The sequence below is a fragment of the Taudactylus pleione genome, unplaced genomic scaffold (genome assembly GCF_031769625.1).
Source record: "Taudactylus pleione unplaced genomic scaffold, aTauple2 ptg000138l, whole genome shotgun sequence".
NCBI lineage: Eukaryota > Metazoa > Chordata > Amphibia > Anura > Myobatrachidae > Taudactylus > Taudactylus pleione.
Genome location: NW_028284540.1, coordinates 4,830,911 through 4,853,937, shown reverse-complemented (window position 1 = coordinate 4,853,937; position 23,027 = coordinate 4,830,911). Strand labels below are relative to the sequence as shown.

Sequence of the window (23,027 nt, the reverse complement as noted above, 5' to 3'; positions counted from 1 at the left end):
ATTCTCATTCCTCTTGTGTACTTCCTTGTGACGGGTAGTGCAAACCCTGCGACACCCACTTTGCATATCTGAGCAATGCTTAACTGAGCTGGTGGTTCCAATTACTCCACCATCGATGCAACAATGGTTGCAACATTGACTCCACGAGCAGCCCCTGCCTGGAGCACAGTCTCCCTTGTTACTTTCTCAAATTATCCCCACTGCGGCTGCAGTGCTGAAAAAGAGATCACAGCCGCATTCCTAAAATGTGCCCATGACACCTCTTCTTTTTGTGATCACCTAACAGTCTCCACCCTGAAATTCCCATGGATATATCAGCTATCAAAAGTCATAGCAATGCCATACGCAAATGCATACACCATCACACACATTGGTTCACACTTGCACAGTAAGGGTTTCCTGGACTTTTCATACATGCGGAGTAGCAAAGAATCACTCAAATGTGCAAACATCGGCTCTGCGTGCAGCTCTGAATCAGGCTCCTTGTCTCATTGCTACACTCTTCCATTTTGTTTTGTGCCTGCAGCTGATGACACAGTTTGCAGTCCCTGATAGGCAGGCAGCACAATGATGAGGTCAATGCAATCCCAATCAGTGACAGGGAAATACATCATAAGGTACAGGGGTGGACTCCAGCTCCTCTGGGTGGATGATGGATGTTCAGTAAATAACACACATCCCATTCTTGTGTACAGCCTGATAAGATGCATTAGGGATTAATTAAATTAGTTGGTTATTGTGACAATAATCTCATGTGATCAGTCACACCCAGGGCCTGATTTAGAGGTGCAGATAATGTGGATGCTGGACACAGGCGGCCAATGTTTTCAGTCTGCACATGCATCAGAGTCACAGAGAGATGCTAGCTAGATATGGGCGTGTTGTGGTCAGCGACTGCATCCAAAAACACAGTCGCACTGAAGCCAACGGCCATGTACAGACCACAAAATTGCACCTGCCATAGCTTAGATTGAATCATTGATGGTGCTCTTAGTGCGGTGATGGAATACCGCCCCTACCAGTGGTCATCTCAATAGGCTGAGAATCGGTTGCAGCATTTGCCTAAAGATGCAGATGCTGTGGCGATAAAAGGTGCAGTCACTGCTGCAACTGTAACCATCACTGAATCAGGCTCACAATGTGCTGAACACTTGTAGACCAAAAGCCTGACAGTGGATTTTCAGGAGTGTCTTTTGCCCATTCTCCTTTCCCTATTTCTTATGGTCTTACACTCATTAATTAAATTAATACATTCCTGGAAGATGGCTTAGCTGATGGAGATCCTTCAAATGGGGTATTTAGATGAAACTATATCACTATAACACATAGTGAATGTAAAATATGTTAATGTTAATTGTATATATCTATAAAATTTGTAGTCATGTGTTAGTGACAGGCCCACTTTAAACAAGCACTTCGAGTCTCCACATTAGTATAATAGATATTAAATGGAGGGTTATAAACTATGAGGCGCTAACAGGAAAATGTGTAAGGCAGCATTCTTTGCATCGCATCATTGCTGCAAGAAAGAGATTCAGCAAGTTTTCAGAATATATTATCAATGTGGAGTGTAGGACAGGAATAGTATGCTATTACTCAAAATTACACCATTGAATTTTGATCCTCGATACTCTTGTAATGCTTCATAACACCAGATGACAGGATGAAGGTTATTACTGTTCCCTGACTTTGAAAATTGAATTTGAGCTTTTTAGCATCCAAGTCTGAGCCCAATGCACCTGCTAAGCATCACGGATCACACACTGCTGCCCAGGTCCTTGGAGTAAGTGAAAATCCTCCTAAATACAGAGGCTTTGTACTTTGTACGCTGTGCATTGGATATCATACAACTGAATGCAGAGAGCAGCTTGGTTCCCTATGCTAGGGAAAGTAATATAGTCAGTCAGGTGTTTCTGCAGGTATGTCACTACGATGTCTGCCCGGGTGTTGGTGGTGAGGGTAGGAAATATCCAGTACACAGGCTCCCTGGTACCATCGGCAATTGAACTGCATGTCCAAGTGGTCCCTCCTTCTCTCCGGATATGGGACTAAGGGTAAATCACAGCACGGGACGCCATGACTGTAGACATACAAAGCCTTGTGACAGTACAGACAGTGTGTGTGTGTGTTTTTTTGAGACTGCTACATACCAGCACATGCTTACAGGGGTGACGTACGCTAATCCAGCATATGGAAAGGCACTGTTTCATCCAGATTCCCTTATCACCCCCAGAAGCACAAAACTTACAAAACTTAGTGGTAACTACAAGGGTGACGTATTTATAATACGGTGAGTAACCCTCTAAAGTGGCACACCTACTAAGCTCACCACCAACACCCAGTCAGACATCGCAGTGACATACCTGCAGAAACACCTGATTGCCAAGGCGGCATTGGGACTAGCTGTATTTGCAGCTGTTATACGAAGACCCGGGGACGTATGTACACTATGGATACGGGCTCCCTAAAGAAAACTACTGATTTCCCGGTCACGTTTTCAAGCCACAGTCCTGCAGCACATTCATAACCAATCTTACTTTGATTTTACGTTTTCATTTTTTTGTTTTTTATTTTAATTACATTTTTGGAGCAATGTGTCTCCTATGGATTAATTGAATAATACATTTTCTTTTTAACATAAGCATTGGTGAGAGATCCTACATTTATTATTATGATTATCCTATTATCACAGCTTCCATCAACATATAGGCGAAAGCTTCTGTGTCATATTTGATAAATACATGGTTTTCTGTAATAAAATCGGAGATGAGGACAAAAAATTTAAAGAAATCAACACAACTATCAGTATGGCACCCTCCTAACTGTACGTAGACACTGTAATACAGCTTATTGTAAACTGTCAGATATTGTCAGACATATCACTATGGGGTAACTTTAGCCATTAATATGATGATTATTAAATCCAACAGATCCAGGTTGCACACTCCTCCATGAATCTGATATTAGCCCGGAAATACAGAGCAGTGACTGTACCCTCTGTTTATTCTGCATCTCAGGTTTACCCTTAAACCAATTTGAAAAGAGTGTTTTAGTAACTGAGACTTGTGCAATCATGAGAGTAAAATTGGAAAAAAGCTCAGTGCAGATTAAACCTTAAGTGAACCATATAATAGGAGACGAAATTTATTCCTTATTTAATCCTAATGCTATTGAGCCTATAGAGTCCCAGTGGTTTGTATTTTATCAATGACTGTCGGCTAAAAGCATTTAATACAGGATTTAATATTCTTCTGGCAGACAGAAAAGTTTATAGTTTATGCAGGCTATTTCTTAATTTTTGGGGGTTATCATATGTTTGCCTGCACCAACATTTTGAAGCTCATATCTATTCCATAGTTCTACATAGGGCTGCTGACAGCTCTGCCAGAGCCCGATACTGGGAGGGGGTATAGCCAACTCAGGGGGGTGTGGCTATACACTCTCCTTATGAAGAAAAAAATACAATATGTTTGCGACCACCCGCACCACACAGAAGGGTGCCAGTATCTGGTATGGGGGGTTACTGGTGTCTGGGAGGCAGGAGAGTTTAATTTCTCCTTTGGCACATTATGCAGGGAGAGAGGGGACTGACTACTGCTGCTGTAGCAGCAGCCTCTCTCCCTACTCAGGGCACAGTGTGACAGCAGTGTGTGTGCTGGGCTGGGGAGAGAGGCAGCTGGAGCAGCAGCAAACAGTCCTCTCTCTCCTGGCCCAAAGTATCATGGGGGAGTGGTCTTCAGGATGCAGTCCCGCATCCAGCCTGAGTAAAGAGTACCCACTCACCCCCTCTCATGCTCCTGGCTATACTTAATACTAATGTACTAATGTACAGTAGTTCAGGAAGCTAATTCAAGGTAAATGAAAGACTAAAACTTTAGCGTTCTATTTCCTGTTAATTAGGCACTGAATTAATTAGCCTTGATTATATTCTCTCAAAGTGCTGTTAAAGACGTAGAACTTCACAGGGATTTCTGCTTGCCGTGCACCATGGGAGAGATACTCTTGTCCCATTGGAAGAGATTATAATTTGTGCTAATTATACAAAAAAAATGATGAATAATTGAAAATCATGATGGTCTTTATATTAATATGTGTACTAAAGATGCATGTTCAGAAATGGATGGCTAAGGGAAATGTTTGGGACCAGTGTTAAACAGCAACAGTAAAAAAACAACAATGGACACATCACTAAAGCCAGACACACAATTTGTTTAAATAAGCAACATACAAAATGAAAAATAAATAAAAATAAAATACAATCTATTAAAATGAGACGCATATGTATCCTAACAAGAAAATATACATAAGATTTACGTGTCTACACAAATAGTAAACACTGAGGCAGTGATGGATATTTATTTTCGTATTGCAAATTAAATTATATGCCAATTGTTTGTATATTATTCAGTGTACTAAAATAACTAATATTTCAGTTGTTTGGATATGGATGTACAGTACTCAGTGCTTTACAAATACTGGTGGTACAAAAATTCCAAGGTCTTGTATTGCTCAAAGTTTCTAAATGATCTTCAAAACCATAAGGGGCAAATTTATTAATTATTAGGTTTTAGATGTGGTCTGGTGACCACGCATGGGTGACCAGCCTTTGCCGTTGAGGGATTCTATTGCAGATTGTAGCCATTAAGCTACAGTGGCTAACACCATCTGCAGCTACTGGGCCAATGTTAACTGGCCCTACCTACTGGTGTCATGTCATTTATACAGAACGTGTTAATTGGTAAAAGTATTTTAAGTATTAAGTATATACTGAATTAAAGAATGTACTGAATTAAAACTCTGATCCAATGGCCATCACATACTGCACAATGGCCCTGATTCAGACCCACTCGCGAGCGGCTGTCCGCTCGCAAGTGGGTCGATGTTCTGCACTGAGCATGCGCACGACGGAGGGAGCTCTGTCGTGCGCATGCGTCAGACGCGACCAGCGAAGGACTGCTGTCGACTGCTGTCGATGTTGATTGACAGCACGCCCCCTTTGGTGGGCGTGCCGGGGGCGTGCCTCCCTGACAGGGGCGTTCCTAAGGGAACGCCTCCCGTCAGAAGCCGGCCCACTGACATCACTAGTGATGTCAGTGGGAGTGATTTTGGCTCTGATAGAGCCAAAATCACTCCGGGCCTTGCGGTTGAAAACCTCAACCGCAGGCTCCGGCACGCAGTTTCGATGGTCGCGATGGTCAAGACCATCGCGGCCATCAAACTGCACGCTCGTATAGGCTGTGGGTGGTGACCCACAGCTATACGAGCGTCCAGGAGGACGCTCCATAGTTATGGAGGCCGGCCCTCATTCAGAGCGTGCGCTCTGCTCAGAGCGTACGGCTCTGAATGAGGGCCAATGTTTGATGCGTTACTGCACTTTCAGTAACTGAATTTACAGTGTTTTATGGAAATCCACATTTGTTTTTATAAAAACCCTTACATTGATATTACTATATTTTTATATTTATTGATATTGATTTTTATACTGCTCTCTGTTCAAAAAGTAACTTGTTTCTGTTTCAAATCTATCTATCGGTGTTCTGGAAAATTCAATAAACTTTCATAGAACTTGACAGGAAACCACAACTACTTTTTACTTTGTTGTAACAATGATGCTATTCATTTCAAAGCTGATTATCTTTAGTGCTACAGGGAAGCTAAGTTTAAATATTGATTTTACATTATAAAAAACATGAATACAAATATTTGCAAATCAACTTATTATAAAATATCAGACAGAAATTAAAAGAGATAGCACCTTGGTCCCAGTTACATAAATAAGATGATTTGGCTGCTGCTGTGTTAGTTTCTGTACACCGGGATCTCAGCTATGTCCTAAAATGTTTTTAAAAATGTACAGTTTAAGATGGAAAACATGGTTAAAAGTTAGATACTCTAAATTCACTGAGGGGTCTGAAAATAATACCTATCGTCACCCTTCAGGAGATAATAAATGGTTTTGACAATGCAAGCGCACAGAGTATGGGATCAGTTAATCAGATGGATAAGAAGATGGTGTTGGGTCATTTTTATTGTGCAATTAATGTTGTTTATCACCATAATTAATATGTAAATGATCCTCTTCATTTACACAATGACTTGCAAAACTGTCAGCATATTTATTATCTCTATTGTTTTATAAATACATCAACATAAAATTACTGGTCACCCTACACAGTTCTATCATTACTAATGTCTGACTACAGTCAGGTGCATAAATATTGGGGCATTGACAGAAATTTCTTATATGTGCCTCCCACTTTTTAAGGGGCCAAAAGTAATGGGACAAACTAAACAATCCTAAATCTAACTTTCACTTTTTAATACTTTGTTGTAAATCCTTTGCAGGCAATTACAGCCTGAAGCCTGGAACGCATAGACATCACCAGACGCTGAGTTTCATCCCTGGTGATGCTCTGCCAGGCCTCTACTGCAAATGTCTTCAGTTCTAGCTTGTTCTTGGGGCATTTTCCCTTCAGTTTTGTCTTCATCAAGTTAAATGCATGCTCAATCGGATTCAGGTCAGGGAATTGACTTGGCCATTGCATAACATTCCACTTTTTAGCCTTAAAAAAACTCTTTGGTTGCTTTTGCAGTATGCTTTGGGTCATTGTCCATCTGCACTGTGAAGCACTGTCCAATGAGTTCTGAAGCATTAGACTGAATATGAGCACATAATATTTCCCAAAACACTAAATACAAGGGAACCAGTTCCATTGGCAGCCATACATGCCCACATCATGACACTACCACCACCATGATTCACTGATGAGGTGGTATGTTTTGGATCATGAGCAGTTCCTTTCCTTCTCCATACTCTTCTCTTCCCATCACTGTGGTACAAGTTGATCTTTATCTCATCTGTCCATAAGATGTTGTTCCAGAACTGTAATGGCTTTTTTAGATGTTGTTTGGCAAACTCTAATCTGGTCTTCCTGTTTTTGAGGCTCACCAATGGTTTACATCTTGTGGTGAACCCTCTATATTCACTCTTGTGAAGTCTTCTCTTGATTGTTGACTTTGACACATATACACCTACCTCCTGGAGAGTGTTCTTGATTTGGCCAACTGTTGTGAAATGGTTTTTCTTCACCAGGGAAATAATTCTTCTGTCATACACCACAGCTGTTTTCCGTGGTCTTCCGGGTCTTTTGGTGTTGCTGAGTTCTCCGTTGTGTTCTTTCTTTTTAAGAATGTTCCAAACAATTGATTTGGCCACACCCAATGTTTTTGCTATCTCTCTGATGGGTTTGTTTTGATTTTTCAGCCTAATGATGGCTTGCTTCACTGATAGTGACAGCTCTTTGGATCTCATTTTGAGAGTCGACAGCAACTGATTCCAAATGCAAATGTCACACCTAGAATCAACTCCAGACCTTTTACCTGCTTAATTGATAATGAAATAACAAGGGAATAGCCCACACCTGTCCATGAAATAGCTTTTTGAGTTGATAGTCCCATTAATTTTGGCCCCTTAAAAAGTGGGAGGCACATATAGAAACCATTGTAATTCCTACACTGTTCACCTGATTTGGATGTAATTACCCTCAAATTAAATCTGAAAGTCTGCAGTTAAAGCACATCTTGTTTGTTTCATTTCAAAGCCATTGTAGTGGTGAATAGAGGCCTAAATATGGAAATTCTGTCAATGTCCCAATATTTATGCACCTGACTGTATATTCTTAGCTACTGGGAAGGTGCACCTATGTCACACACTCTTTGGATTCCCCATTTTTATCCCAAATATATTTTTTTAAAGATTTTTTTTAATACAACCTGTACAGTAACATTACACAAACTAAAACAAAAAGCCCCATCATTAATGAGAGTTCACTTAGGTACACTCTCTATAGGAATGAATGGGGCCGCACTGATTGTTCAGAGTGTGGGACCTGCAACAACCTGACCAAGCAGCATGTCCCCTTTCCCAGTCCTGTCTTTTGTTTAATATTTCTATTAGAAATGAAATACCTCCACCTGCAAAGCCCCAGGGGTGCAAGGAGTGCATTGGTTGTACTTGGGGTCGGAGGACCACATTTTTGGGGGAGTCCCCACTTCCCTAGGGATTCCAGCACTGAGGTATCTTTTGTAAAAAGACGCCTACTGCTGGCATCACTTTTCTTAAAATAACATCAACTGTGAGCCGATGTTCTATTGTGTTCTAAAATGTGCATTTTCAGCAGATTCCCTTAGTATTTGGCTATAGTAAATCTTCGGACTGCAAACAAGCTGGAATCTGATGGAAGTTGCAAATAATAATACAATCAGTGTCCAACAGGGCATGAAGGGCCCTCTAGGGAATGCAATGGTAGGGGCCCAAGTTTAAGGGGCGTGGTCATCTACCAGAGGGGGTGTGGCCAGCCAAAAAAGATGGACTTGGCCAACCATTAGAGAGGACATGCAAAGAACAGGGCCCCTTTATAGTAGATGGGACAGTGGTGTGTCAGCACACCCACTTTGATTGGCAGGAGGGCTAATGCTTGACTCTGCTCCACCCCTAAAGGAGGGGGTGAGGCCCAAAGGCGATTTCCCCTGTACCCCTCTTTGCCAGTCCGATGCTGAATACAATAGTTACAATAAATTGCAAATAAATAGTAATCAAAACTACACAACAGTGAATGGGAAATGAATGAGTTGGAGAATGAGGACTGTGCATTATAATAGCTGAATTTTCCTTCCCAGGGTTGCTATAATCAACTATAGTGACTTCAGTTCTTCTTTTAGGAGCACTGGTCACTCTTTTTTTTCTGAAGGCATTTTTCCCTGTACTTTGAACCTTGCTGTTGTTTCTGCAGAATGGTGTAGCCAAAAATACTAAAGATGATCCAGTGTAAATAAATACTGCAGATCCATATGCTCACCTTATGCCCTCTCCCCAGGTCTGATGTCATGCTACTATAAGCACACCCATCATGCGCATTAATGCAACCAGCCCTGTTTAAAAAAAATATAATGGTGGCTGGAGTCAGCCTGCCAGATCAGTTAAGGGATGAACATCAAAATCTGATGGTGACTAACCATAAAAGTTTTTGTTCCTTAGGTAGTGATTTTGCCAGTCGATGGTGGTGGTCTGATATTTGCCACCATCGAAGAGAAATGATTTGATGGTATTCCAATGGTTGTTTTTTTTTAATTCCTTATAGCTATGCCTCCCCTGGCTCCTTCTTGACTACTGCATCTGCATCAGAGTATCTTCATGGGTTTAGTGGAGGCTGTCTCTCACTCTCTGCCTCAGACATGACCCTGCTCAGTCCCTGACTCCCTCCCCCTTCTCTAGGTTGCTGCTAAACTACAGGGCATTTAGCTTGCTCTGATAGGCTCTCACTGTCTCAGAGAACTAATCAGAGCACAACCCTTGCCCCTGCAGCAGCACTCAGTCACTCACTCACTCACACAGCGCAATACTGGTTCAGCACCATGGTCAGTTCCTGTATATATATATATATAGAGAGAGAGAGAGAGAGAGAGAGAGAGAGAGAGAGAGAGAGAGAGAGAGAGAGAGAGAGACATATATGTGTCTAAAAAAACAAATCAGCACTATTGCATAATCACTGGTTAATACAGAACTGACGTGTTGCAGTAGACCATCATATATTTCATCCTACTGCTTCCACCAGAATCTACCCATTTTCTTTCAAATGGAAATATACTATATACAATATAATACAGGAAATATTTTGATTGACTTCATAGGACAACAGGGTTGGTGAAATGCTACAAAAAATTAAATGCATAGTTGATTTTCTAGTTAAAAAAGAAACAAATGTCTTCATCCAGGTCATTGGTCATGCCACTGTGTGTGAATTGACTAATCTCTTTATACCACAAATGTCTGACAGCCACTCACTGAAATCTGTGAATATTAAATCTGCAATGTGCACCTGTCTGCTGCTCATAGTAGCTTTAAGCTACAGAATGATATGCTTGCTAAGGAATAACCTTACAGTTTTCAGGACTATTATTTGATTTTGTGTGTAGACTTTTATAGTTCCGATGACTGAATCACAATAACTTTTCCCTGTGCATTTGTACTGTATACAATTATTGATTATTTAAATAATACAGTTTGTAAATACACAACTTACGTAACTAGAGAGATTGCCAGTGAATTGAGCTTTGTGGCAGAACATTCTGCTATTCAACACATTAATAAATGTTTGCAGAATTTATAGGCTATGAGTACAGCTGGAATGACAACGGTCCATTTAGTCATTATGTCTTGTTTGGAGTAGTACTGAGAATACCTAAGGTCAAATTCCATAGATGAAAATTGCTAAACATTAGGGCCTGATTCAGAGCCGGACGCTCTTTCAGAGCACTCGCTCTGAATCAGTGCCCTCCCTCTCTTATTTTAGAGCGGCCTCCTGGCCGTTCGCATAGCTGTGGGTGACCACCCACAGCTATAGCAAGCGGCCAAAAGGATGGTCGCGATGGTCAAGACCATCGCGACCATCGGGCTTGCGACGAGACCCTTGTGGTAGGGTCTCGTCTGCCGCAAACCCTGGAGTGCTTTTGGCTCTATCAGAGCCAAAAGCACTCCCACTGATATCATTTGTGATGTCAGTGGGGACGGCCCCAGACGGTAGGCGTTCCCATGGGAACGCCTCCATCTGGGCAGCAACGCCCCCGGCTCGCCCACTCAACATCGACAGCATGCCCCCTTTGTAGCGAGACCCATAGCGACGGCTTGCCGTCGCTATGCGGGTCTTGCGCATGCGCCCATCGTAGCCGGCTCCCTCGTGCGCATGCGCTCTTGGCCAACATTTGCTGGGCGCTCGCGAATGGGTCTGAATCAGGCCCTTAGTCCTCTCTACCCACAAAAAAAGTGTAAAGGATAACTCCGGAACTTCAGAGCTGTAAGAGAGTTGAAAGTGCAAATGACGTTTTATGTTGTTATACTGCTTTATCCTGTCACAACAGTTATACATCAAGTATCTACCGCAACAGTACACACAATGGCTAAACCATGTTCTAAAAAAATGTTACTTCTACTTGGTTTTGCCAAGTGGTAATTTTTGAAGTAAACATACTGTACTGTAAGCATCTTTAAGACAGGGGGATACTGTTGTTTCTGCCCTCTAGATTATAAATGTGCTTTTTATTTAATGTTAATTTTAGAGCAACTTATTGTTTATAGCAACATTATCTTCCCCACCTGTATATTCTTGTAATGCCTGAAGTTTCCACTTTCCAAATTAATATGACTTTGTGTTGTAATATTTGCAGATGGAGCTCCATACACATGGTGGATTGGGAGAGGCAATGAGAGACACACGTATTGGGGCGGGTCGCTCCCCGGGCAGTGTGCCTGTGGTTTAGAGGAAAGCTGCATTGATATGAGGCATTACTGTAACTGTGACGCTGACAAATATGAGTGGTAAGATGAAAGTGAAGCAAACAAGAAGTAGTAACATATTTACAACAGATTTCTACAGTATGAGAATAGAAAGAGAAAAAAAATGTGTCAACTTTTTAACATAAATTGCAAGTCAATGCATCTTGAACTGTGTTCTTCACCTACACACAATAGAGGCAGTCAGGAACCAGTGCCTATCAGCAAGAGTGGGACCTCTCTCCTTCTGTCCCTAGCCGCCAGTGAGAGCTGTGAGGGAGGGACAGGGCCTCCCCTCAGCTCGAGAGAACAACTGCTAGACTGATACTTAAGGAGGTTATAATTAAGATTATCAAAGTAGTACTGAAGTGATTTTCTCATCTTTTACTGTATAGTATTGATCATTATTATAGTATAGTGTCATAAAAACATAAAGCCAAAAGGTAACTATAAGCTGTAACAATACATAAGACTTTTGCAGGGCTCACCCCCCAAAAAATATTTGTCTAGAATGACCCCTCTGGCTTTGCATATGTAATCTCATGAAAGTCATACTTTACAGACATGGATAAATATGTCATTCATGCAGTAAGGTTTTGCTTTGTGGGGGTAGACTTAGAATGGGGCAGATATGTACATTCCAAATTTCACCGGGTTCACCATATTCAAGCTTTTTAACACAAATTAGATGGTTTACACACGTGTGAACTGAATTGTGCATGTCTAATTAAATTGAATCATTTGAATGGTGTTCGGGATTCTGATGCAGACGGCATCCTGCTTGTCGGATGCTTGCCACATCCCGTTTGGGCCCATCAAAAATTTAAATTTCAAGCAAATTACATTTTTGAGTTCATCTCTGTTTAAATGTTTACTCTTTGAACTGAATACAGTATGCTGATGTAAATTCAATTGTTTTGCTTCTCTTTGCATTTGTAAAAAAAGCAAATAGCTAAATTGTGAAATATTAATTATTTGTGAAGTATGATTCAATTTAAGCAGCAGAAATCAATGGCAAACTTTAATATGTATTACTAATAAATACCAGAAGCCCCAGGTGTACCGGCTCAATAGTATCACCATACAGTAATGATTTAAGCAGTAATATATTCTGCTAATTCGAGTTGCATTGTTCTGCCTGCAGCTTTTGTACATGTACTTTTATTTTGTTATACATTAATAATACATAGTAAAAAATGTTATTTAGCAGGAGGTCAAGATTAGAACTGGCATTTTGTTTCTTTTACCTATGTGCAAACTGTGGATGAAAAATTGCTCCTAGTATTTTAGTGGCATTACAAATACAGATTATAGTAAGAGCTGACAATTTGCCTCACTTGGTATTTTAGTCGATGTTACTGTATGTAATTTGCTTTTATTCTAAACAAAGAAGCACAGACATTGAAAACAACTTCTTAATTAGTGGATATTGGTGATGCTGCACTACATAAACAATTTTTATTTGATGAATAAAGTTTTTAAAATATGATTTTTAAATGCAATAATTAAAAAAAATATATATTTTCCCATGTTAGTTGAACTAAAAGCTCTTTGGGCTTTCAGTTCTACTGTCAACTCATGCATGCACATATCGGCAAGAATGGCCTGGCAAGAGGTGAGTTAACTCTTCCTGGTTACCTCTTTGAGCCTGTAATGCAGCTGTATTGATGTATGTAGGGATGGCCATCAACCAATGATAGCTTGTCACAGATAACCGATTATTTTACAAACAATGGTGACTATCCAATGGTTTTTCGCCATTGATTGCAGAGTGATGGTTTTATTTCTTCCCGGTGCCAGGGACATATGGAGTTTCTTTGCCCCCCTATAAGTCCTACAAGGCCCCACCCATTCCCTGTTTGGCCTGCCATCCACCAAGTCCTGCTTCCATCCTTGGCACTGGAGGCACCATTGATGTTTTCCTATTGATGATTTCCAGCCATGAATGTAGATGGCCATCCATAAGTTGTGGAGATAGTTGCTATTTAACTGCCTCTGTAAAAAAAATTAGCATTATCGCTGCTGTATTAATACATAGACAGCTTTGTTCAGAAATAATTCCTCTGCTCAGTGTCAGGCATAGTAGAATCTTCCTTTGCGGTTACTGTGAAAACAAACAGACATTTAATTTACCTCTTGCAATGAACCACACTTCATTTCTGCTCAGTAACTGAGTTCTGCAGTTGCTCCATTTGACCTCCTGATTCAAAATGACTTTTGCATTTTGTGTCATGCAGAGATTTGGAATATGTAGCCTGCCCGCTGACTGCAAGACTTCAGGGCATTGTGGGACGTGTGTGTTTTCCTGACTGCGTTCTCATATAAAAACCACCAGAATGATGAAGAGAAAAAATAAATTGCTGTTTTTTTTCTGACAAAACCATGAGCTCAGAAAGGCAGAACAACGGTCATTGTCTGACTGTGTTCCCCAGAGGAAATGTTGTGAGTTCATCTGAAAACCGCACATGTACTTAAAATGCCAGTAACTGTATGCACAAGTTATGTACAGCCACAGTACAATGGAGAAAGCATAGATTGAAATTAAAGTGATATTGTAAATCTAAGGTACAGATGAAAAATAATGGGCCAAAGTTAAAACTGAAAATTTGTATTGTAGAAATCAGGTTGCAATAAAAAAGTTAGTATAATAATCTCTCCCCACAGAGGCAGTTTAATAGAGGAGAGGGCCTGTGTGTAGGCTTCATGTGGAACTCCTCTCTGGCAGCGCAGCTTTGTGGCACCGTCTTCTGCACATTTGCAGGTATCCGGGAAAAAGGTGCCACGCCATTTTCCCAGTGATTTCTGTTGCACTGCAGTTTCGACCGGCATGGGACTTCAGAATGGTAAGTATACATATGGGTGCATTATAGATACACCAATGTCTGCCCACCTGCATTACTGTTGTGTGTGTAAGACTGTTAGGTCTGATTCAGAGGTGCACATAATGTTGATGCAGATCGCAAGCGGCCAAAGTTTTCAGTTTGCACGTGCTTCCTAGACGCACTGTGCATGCTTCCTGATTGTTTCCACTGGAAATTTAGATGCAATAGCTAGGAATTTCCATGGGTATACCTGTGAAGTAACAGGGGAGTGCTCCGGTGGTCTCTAATTACTTGCAGGGACAAGACAGAGCAGTTGCTTGCCAAAAGCATCCAGGTTGGAATATGCTTGCTTTGGTGGGCGGTAAGCAGAAGAGGGATGTCCCCCTGGTTGTACAATCATTTGGGGTTGGCTGCTGATCTGACTTTTTTGCACTTGTGGCCAAATTGTCACATATATGTCAGCTAGCTGGGCCACCATCAAGCTGGGGGCTCCTGGTCTAGCAACCATTCCTTCACCTCTGGGGTGCACCTGTGATAGAACTGTCCTTGGCACATCAGGTCAATGAGTGCATCCCAGGTGGTGGCACCAGACCCCTTCACCCACTACACCACCTCAGTTGGGTGGCTAACGACTCATGGGTGATCTTTGGGTCACCACAGTCCTCATTGGCCACTTCTTAATAGGCCTCTGGTGCCACTCAATGCAGAGTGGGTACCAGATGTCTGATCCACTCCTTCTTAGGCAAATCATCGAGTTTACAAGTCCTTTTAAAAACATGTAAGTGTCCATCAATGTCACCATCACTGTCCACAAATTTGGTGAACTGCATGGATCCTGAGATGGGCACAGCAGCTGGCAACAGTTCTCGGGGTACCACAGCCTGTAGTGTCTGCTCACCATGCCATGTCCAGATGATGAGGCGCTCTTGCTCCCTTGCTCTTTCTTCCAATTCAACTAGCTAATCCATTAAGGTATCCTTTCCACCACCCCACCCACCTGGGACATTGGGAATCCTGCCATGCAGTGGGATGTTGAGAAACAGGACTACTGTGAGATAGGCAGTGTTTGTAGATCTCTCCAGGTTCTAAGTGGTGTCCACTGTTAGGTCATCCTCTTCAATGCTGCCACTGTCAGTGATCCCCACCTCCATGTGGTGCGACTCCTTCAAGCTCATAAGCACCTCCCTCATGTCGCTTTTGGTTGCGTTGTAAGGGATTTCAAAACCTTTTTCTTGACACACCATTGCAAAATCATCCTTGAACATTTCGCTGTAGTTAGTCATCCTGTGCATTCTCCTGTGCTAAAGTTACTCCTCTCTTGAGTAACTCGGCTTGTCCAGTCGGGTGAATGAAAAGTCACCTGAGATTATCCCACCTCTATGCCAATAATATCTTTGACCCGATGACTTTGCCTCACCAAGCGTTCACAAATTACTTTTGATCCTACTAGATCTTGTGGTAAAAGGGTATTCCCTCTTACCATCAGTAACCACCAGTTACTTTTTCTGCCCACTGTGCTGTGGCCGGGTAACTTGCTGTCACCACCAGGCTCCTTTGAATAACACCTGTAACTGCTTGTTCCACCCAAGCTCCTACACTGGCACCAGGAACCACTTCCCCCAGGCTCCTCCCTTTGGCACCTGGAACTGCCTACTGCTGCCTATGCATGGACACGCTGCTGCCACACCTCCTGATTGGTGTTGGCTGATTCTCACTGATCCTTCACCATGGACCAGGCCCTGCTTGGAAACACTGGGCTCAATCCAGAACAGCCAGAGAATGGAATAGCATTTCATGCAATTCTGTTTTTGCAGAATACAGATGCAGTCATCTTGAATGCAAAATATTTATTGCTCAAAAAGTAATGAAAAAGACTCTTCCCCTTTGAGAGTATTGCTTGGGGGGTACAGCATACATATGTTCACAGCAGTACAATTCTTCTTGATTTCACAGAAGGTATACCTTTTCAAAGAATTCAGACAGTATGTTCACAGCAGTACAACTCTTCTTGATTTCACAGAAGGTATTCCTTTTCAAAGAATTCAGACTTGTACAGTATATTATCTTAGTCCAACACATAATACCACAGAGGGTAAGTCTGCCCTGTGGTTTTTACCCAATCAAGTTAAGTGCATGTGCCTGGCATAATGAGAAAGCATAATGTCAGCACCAAAAAGGGTGGAGTGCACCCTTTGTCGGCCCTGCTTCCTACACCTGTGATGTCATTATATCATGCCTAGAGGGTACAGCTGATGGCTATAGGATGTGAAGCACTGCCCGGAGCATCCTAAGTACATTCTGAGCAGTTCCAAAGGCTGCAGAGTGCCTGCCTTGAGCGTCCCTTGTACACTCCAGATGGATCTGCAGTAGCACTACCGGCTGCGGGGTACTTTTCCAGGCACCCTCAAGCCACATGTAGGTTTCATGGGGCAGCGATGGTGCCACTCCCAAGTCCCTGCTCTATGTGCCGCCCACAGCACTGCTTGCACAACCCTAATTATGGGCCTGCATAATGTTTACAGTTATAATACTGACACTTAAGTAACATTACAACTGTGCTGGCATAATGGCAGAATTTTAAAGATTTCACTCCACTCTACTCATAATGATCAGATGTGTTTTTGAGCATTTAAAGTTGCGCTACCATCTACCATCCCTGACTGCTCCATCAAGGGAATTGTGGCTTGTGATTGCCTTTGAACGCACACATGCACTGTTAAAAGTCTAGAGTTAAGTTAAAATTCTGAGATGCAGTACCCCAGGATACCAGGAAAATTGGCTGCATGGAGTTAAGGTGCGTACACACTGGATGATTAAATGGTAATTAATGATATCGTTATCGTTCAGTGGTTCACTCTATTGTCCATTTTTTCACGATGAACGATAACGATGAACGACCAACGATGCGCGTTCCCGCAGGTCGTTCGTCTTTATCGTTCATCTGGCAAACATGCAGGCCAACCTGACGATATTGTCAGGTTGCTGCATGTTTGGGAATGGGGGAGAGAGCCCGTCGCTGAACGATATCGTTAATGATATCGTTCAGCGGGTGTGCTCAATGTCATGAATGACATTGAGCACACCCTGCCAGGGACACACTTGACGATATCGCTGAGGGAACATATAATCTAGTGTGTATGCTCCTTAACCTGTGTATTTCTTGCTAGAATAGGGGCAAGCTTAGCAAAAGCGATTGCATAGTCGGCAGTGCAGCTTTAATCCTATGTAGCAATAATTTAGATTTTTCTGTTTAACAGAGCATAAAAAAATATTTCCATGAATTCCATTATTTATTTATCATATCAGCTACTTTTAACATAATAGTGGAATTTTATATGCTCCAGTGTTTGGAATTGACAAATAGAAGAAAGAAAATATTCAGTGATACAAAAGAAACAAATGACTAAAAAAAACGATAAAAAAATCTTAAAGAATAAAAAATTTTCAGACAAGTCCTAGAACTGAGATCTTCTGATCAGTATGCTTGAAGCTGTCATTCTTCTTATTTGAGTTATTAAAATGGTTTATATTCCATCAGATTAGAACGTACTGCATTTATTCCTAGAAATTGCTTCTTTTAAAGTGTCTGTAAATTCAAACCAAATTGCTACAGTAAATCCCTTGGTATCACAAATCACACATTCTGCTCATTTACTTTTATAAGTATATATGAAATAAAAAAGCCAGAATCTGAAACTAAACACTTTGATTGTTAGCTCTTGGGATCAGAACCCATACATAGCAGGCTATTTAGACACTTTAAATAAAAAACAGGCAGTCAGCGCTAACAGTAATAGGCTGTGGTAAGTAAGAAATAAAAGCCATTTATTTTAGGAGTCAAAATCAGACACTAAGGTGCAAATTTACTAACTAAATCTATAAATGAGAGGTGATAAGTTTGTATAAACTAGTGTATAATTTATATGTTGCAGTATTTTCTGACAAATATACTAAATTCAAAATATAAAATATGTTCTTTCAACTAGTAAAATAGCTAAAACAAACATATATATAGCATGTATATAATGCTTTTGTATGAAATATATTGAATAATAATATTTAATAATACCATAAAATAAGAGCATACAATCAGAGAGAATCTCAAAATAGCAATAGTAATTAAAATACTGTCAAAAAGATTATATACACAGTAACAAAACATGACCTTAAATCTCCACCGAAAAAAAGTTTTTTTTCAGAAACTTATATGTACTGTATAAATATATCCACCTGCAGGTATGTAAATTGTATTGTTCTTAAAACCCCATAGATCACTGTATAAATAATAGGTGGTTTATATTATTTGCAACTGATGTTGAATGTATCTCAAGCATCCCATAAAGCGCTGAATAAACTTAAGAATCAGCCCTGAGAGACTGTGTTTCAATTACTTTTGTATCCACTTTAGGGGCATATTCAATTAGATGCGAAAAGTCCCGTACTTTTCGCATGCCTGACTTTTCGCCATCATCGCTGGTTTTCCATGCAAAAAAGTATAGTGCGTGTCCCCGCTTATCCCTGTATTTAATTCCAAAGGACGCGAAAACCCATCCCGGTGAAATGCAAACAGGCGAAAAGTGCTGTCAGATTTAGGAAAATCAGCCTGACACCCCCCAAAAAATGCACTAACATTGGGGATCATGGTAGATGCCCCCGAATAGCCCTGATGAAGCTATTTGGGGTACTAAAATGCTGTCATTAACTGCTAATTAGCGTCTTTGCACAAGTGGTGAAGAATAGTCGTTTTTTTTGGTGGAAATAACTAGTCCCAGCAAATTTGGGGTACATGAAAATGGGTGCAAGCATGGTTAAAAATCACAAAAGTGAGATCTTAAAAAGCGTGAAAAACACACCTTCAGCAAGCAATCAAAAAAAAAACCTCTCCCATACTAGCAGATCCCACCAAAGTCTATTTTGCTAGTTTTTAAGTTTGTACCCCAACTTTGTACTTTTTTGCCCCCTTTTTCAAAGTAATTTTTTGTGGTGTTTTGATGCAGTTTACCTTTGGGGACCTGTCCTAAGGGTGCAGGGTGGTTTCCCCACCTTTGCACCCCAAAACCGCAATTCTGTACTTTTTAACGACAGCTATTCACAGGCAAAACTTTTCCGCCAGGTACATTGCATTGCGTTTTCGCACCGGTGAAAGGTCGCCACAATTGAATACGGGAATAAGTTTCTGCTGGCAAAATTACGTCATCTGCAAAACTTTTTCGCTGAATACGGCTTTTCACCTCTAAGTGAATATGACCCTTAGTTGTAACAGTTTAAGAAACATAGCATAGTATGCAAACACAGTCTCCTATTCAGACTCTGTACTCTTGTAGTCATGAGCGGCCTCAGGAGAGCAACCGTTCTGACTACTTCTCGTCCTTCTGCCGCTTAGAGGATTTCTACCCCACCTCCAGCTGCTTCCCTTTCCCGGTAAGTCTTGCCCAGTGGTATGCTGGTCCAGATACTCCAGAGGTGATGTCTGTTGCATTGGCGGCCATGTTTTGCTATGCGGAGGTGGCATGTCATGTGATGGGGGTTACTTCTTCCTGTCAGTGCACGTCCTGCATTCTAATGCATTTCATTTGTACAGAGATTGTTGGAGTGTCTTCTGAGGCTGATGTAAATCTCTTTCTTGGGCCACCAATCATCAAGAAAGGCAAATACCAGTGGAATTTTTCGTTTAGTATCACTGTGATGCAAACGAAAAATTTACAAGTATTTACCAATACTTAACCCTCCAGTAAGGTCCTGTGAAGTCCATCAAAGTCCTCCTACTCTGCGAGGTCCTCCGCTGGGCTGCTGGCAGTCTAACACTGCCAGTGACGGGGCTCTGGTGTAAGGCGCATACGTGATGGTCCGTATGTGCATGACCCGGGGACCCGGCAGTGCCTGGAGGGCGTTGCAGCAGCGATGCTGTGACAAACATTATTAATCTTAGATTACCGCTTTTTGTTAAATCCAGAAACGAGGACATAACCCCTTTAGCGAGCGCTAAAGGGGTTATGCCTCGTTGATAAATGTGGGCCTTGATCTCAATCCTGTTCTGCTAATGGTGATGATTTTTAGTGTTAATAAACCCTCTTTTTAGTGTTAATAAACCCTCTTTCATGATGTGGTCCTTTCAAGGTTTCTTTTATTACCTGCATGTTAGCAGTATAGAGTTACACCTTATCACACATATGTAAACTTGTTCATTTTTCTGTGAAACAAAATATAAAAGAAAAAGGCATCATACTAATATCAATAACAAACATTTGACCCTACTGATATAGGTATTAGAAGATATAAGTTGATAAACAGAGTATATATGGAAAACATTCTTCTGTTTAAATAAGAACATATTGCATTTATTCATAGATCGTTAGCAGAATCAGCAGATTTTGCACATATGCTTTCATTTCTGGGATCAATATACCTTCCCATATATGTAATATTAAAAAATGAAAATTTAAGTATCACTTTTAATTAGGGGTGAGCGGGTTCGGATTTCAGAAATCCAAACCCCCCCGAGCCCCCCCGCTCCGAGGCCGCTCCGAGTCAGGCTCGACTTTTCCCGCCTGACTCGGATCTGAAATCAAGGCAAAACGTCATCATCCCGCCTTCCGAGTCTCGCGGGTTTTGGATCCTGTATAAGGTATCCGCGTCGGCGCCATTTTCTCACTCGGCTGTGGACAGTGAAGAAGGAGGGTGGGAGTTAGGGCTGGCTGGGCTGTGTAGTGTAGTGCAGTGTAGTGTTGTGCTGTGCTGCGCTGTGCTGCTGTTGTCCATAGGGACTGTGTCCACTACTTCAAAGTCCATAGGGGCTGGCTGGACTGTGTTGTGCAGTCAGTTGTCCATAGGGGCTGTGTCCATTCCCAAGTCCTGTGCAGTGTCCCAGTCCTAAAGGGGTGCTGTAGTGTTGTCCAGGGGGTGCTCTGTCCATCAGGGGTGCTCCCCCCAAGTGCAAAAAAATATATATATTTTTTCTGTGTTTGTGAATTGTGTGCACTGTGGCAGCACGTGCATCAACAAAGGAGCAGCGCCAAGCGTGCGCCTGTGTCCCATAAGTAAAAGGCCGGCTGGCTTGTCCGTTAAAGGGTGCTGTAACCCCCAAAGGGCACTCCAAACAAAATAAAAATATATATTTTTTTGTGTTTGTGAATTGTGTGCGCAGTAGCCGCACGTGCATCAACAGAGTAGTGCCAAGCGTGCGCCTGTGTCCCATAAATAAAGGACCGGCTGGATTGACCGCTAAAGGGTGCTGTAACCCCCAAAGGGCACTCCAAACAAAATGAAAAAAAATTTCTGTGTTTGTGAATTGTGTGCACTGTGGCTGCACATGCATCAACAAAGGAGCAGCGCCAAGCATGCACCTGTGTCCCATAAGTAAAAGGCTGGCTGGCTTGTCCGTTAAAGGGTGCTGTAACTCCCAAAGGGCACTCCAAACAAAATAAAAAAATATATTTTTTTGTGTTTGTGAATTGTGTGCGCAGTAGCCGCACGTGCATCAAGAAAGTAGTGCCAAGCGTGCGCCTGTGTCCCATAAATAAAGGGCCTTCTGGATTGACCGCTAAAGGGTGCTGTAACCCCCAAAGGGCACTCCAAACAAAATAAAAAAATATTTTCTGTGTTTGTGAATTGTGTGCACAGTGGCTGCACGTGCATCAACAAAGGAGCAGCGCCAAGCGTGCGCCTGTGTCCCAAAAGTAAAAGGCCAGCTGGCTTGTCCATTAAAGGGTGCTGTAACCCCCAAAGGGCACTCCAAACAAAATAAAAATATATATTTTTTTGTGTTTGTGAATTGTGTGCGCAGTAGCCACACGTGCATCAACAAAGTAGTGCCAAGCGTGCGCCTGAGTCCCATAAATAAAGGGCCGGCTGGATTGACCGCTAAAGGGTGCTGTAAACCCCAAAGGGCACTCCAAACAAAATAAAAAAAAAATTTCTGTGTTTGTGAATTGTGTGCACTGTGGCTGCACGTGCATCAATAAAGGAGCAGTGCCAAGCATGCGCCTGTGTCCCATAAGTAAAAGGCCGGCTGGCTTGTCCGTTAAAGGGTGCTGTAACCCCCAAAGGGCACTCCAAACAAAATAAAAAAATGTTTTCTGTGTTTGTGAATTGTGTGGGCTGTAGCTGCACGTGCATCAACAAAGGAGCAGCGCCAAGTGTGCGCCTGTGTCCCATAAGTAAAGGGCCGGCTGGCTCATTTCTTAAAGGGTGGTGTAACCCACAAAGTGCACTAGTCTCCAACAAAAATAAAAAATAATTTTCTGTGTTAGCCTTAGCCGCACGTATATATCAATATAACATAAATGGAGGACCAAACTTTCTCCGATAAAAATAAGATAGGGAAAGATCAAGAACCACTTCCTCCTAGTGCTGAAGCTGCTACCACTAATCATGACATAGATGATAACATGCCATCAACGTTGTCTGCCAAGGCCGTTGCCCAATGTCATAGTAGAGGGCACATACAATCCCAAATGACAAAGTTCAGGAAAATGACCTTGAAAAAAACATTTAAATCATCTGAAGAGAAACGTAAACTTGCCAATATGCCATTTACGACACGGAGTGGCTAGGAATGGCTAATGTCTTTCCCTATGTTCATGACTAGTGGTTCAGCTTCACATGACGATGGAAGCCCTCCTCCCACTAAAAAAAAAAGAGTTAAGCTGGCAAAAGCACAGCGAAGAACTGTGCGTTCTAAGAAGATATCACAAATCCCCAAGGAGAGTCCAAGTGTGGTGGTGGTTGCGATGCCTGACCTTCCCAGCACTGGACGGGAAGAGGTGGCTCTTTCCACCATTTGCACGCCCCCTGCAAGTGCTGAAAGGAGCACCCACAGTCCACTTGCTGATATGCAAATTGAAGATGTCACTGTTGAAGTACAACAGGATGAGGAT

The 23,027-nt window shown here is 41.9% G+C and overlaps 1 protein-coding gene across 1 annotated transcript in view; it reads left to right on the top strand.

Annotated features, from left to right (window-relative positions):
- Nucleotides 1-23,027, top strand: part of CNTNAP5 (contactin associated protein family member 5) — a 621,635-nt gene that overhangs the window by 500,120 nt on the left and 98,488 nt on the right. The window contains exon 14 of the mRNA XM_088473678.1: nucleotides 11,224-11,374. Coding sequence (XP_088329804.1) covers nucleotides 11,224-11,374 — 151 coding nt within the window. The remainder of the gene's footprint in view (nucleotides 1-11,223; nucleotides 11,375-23,027) is intronic.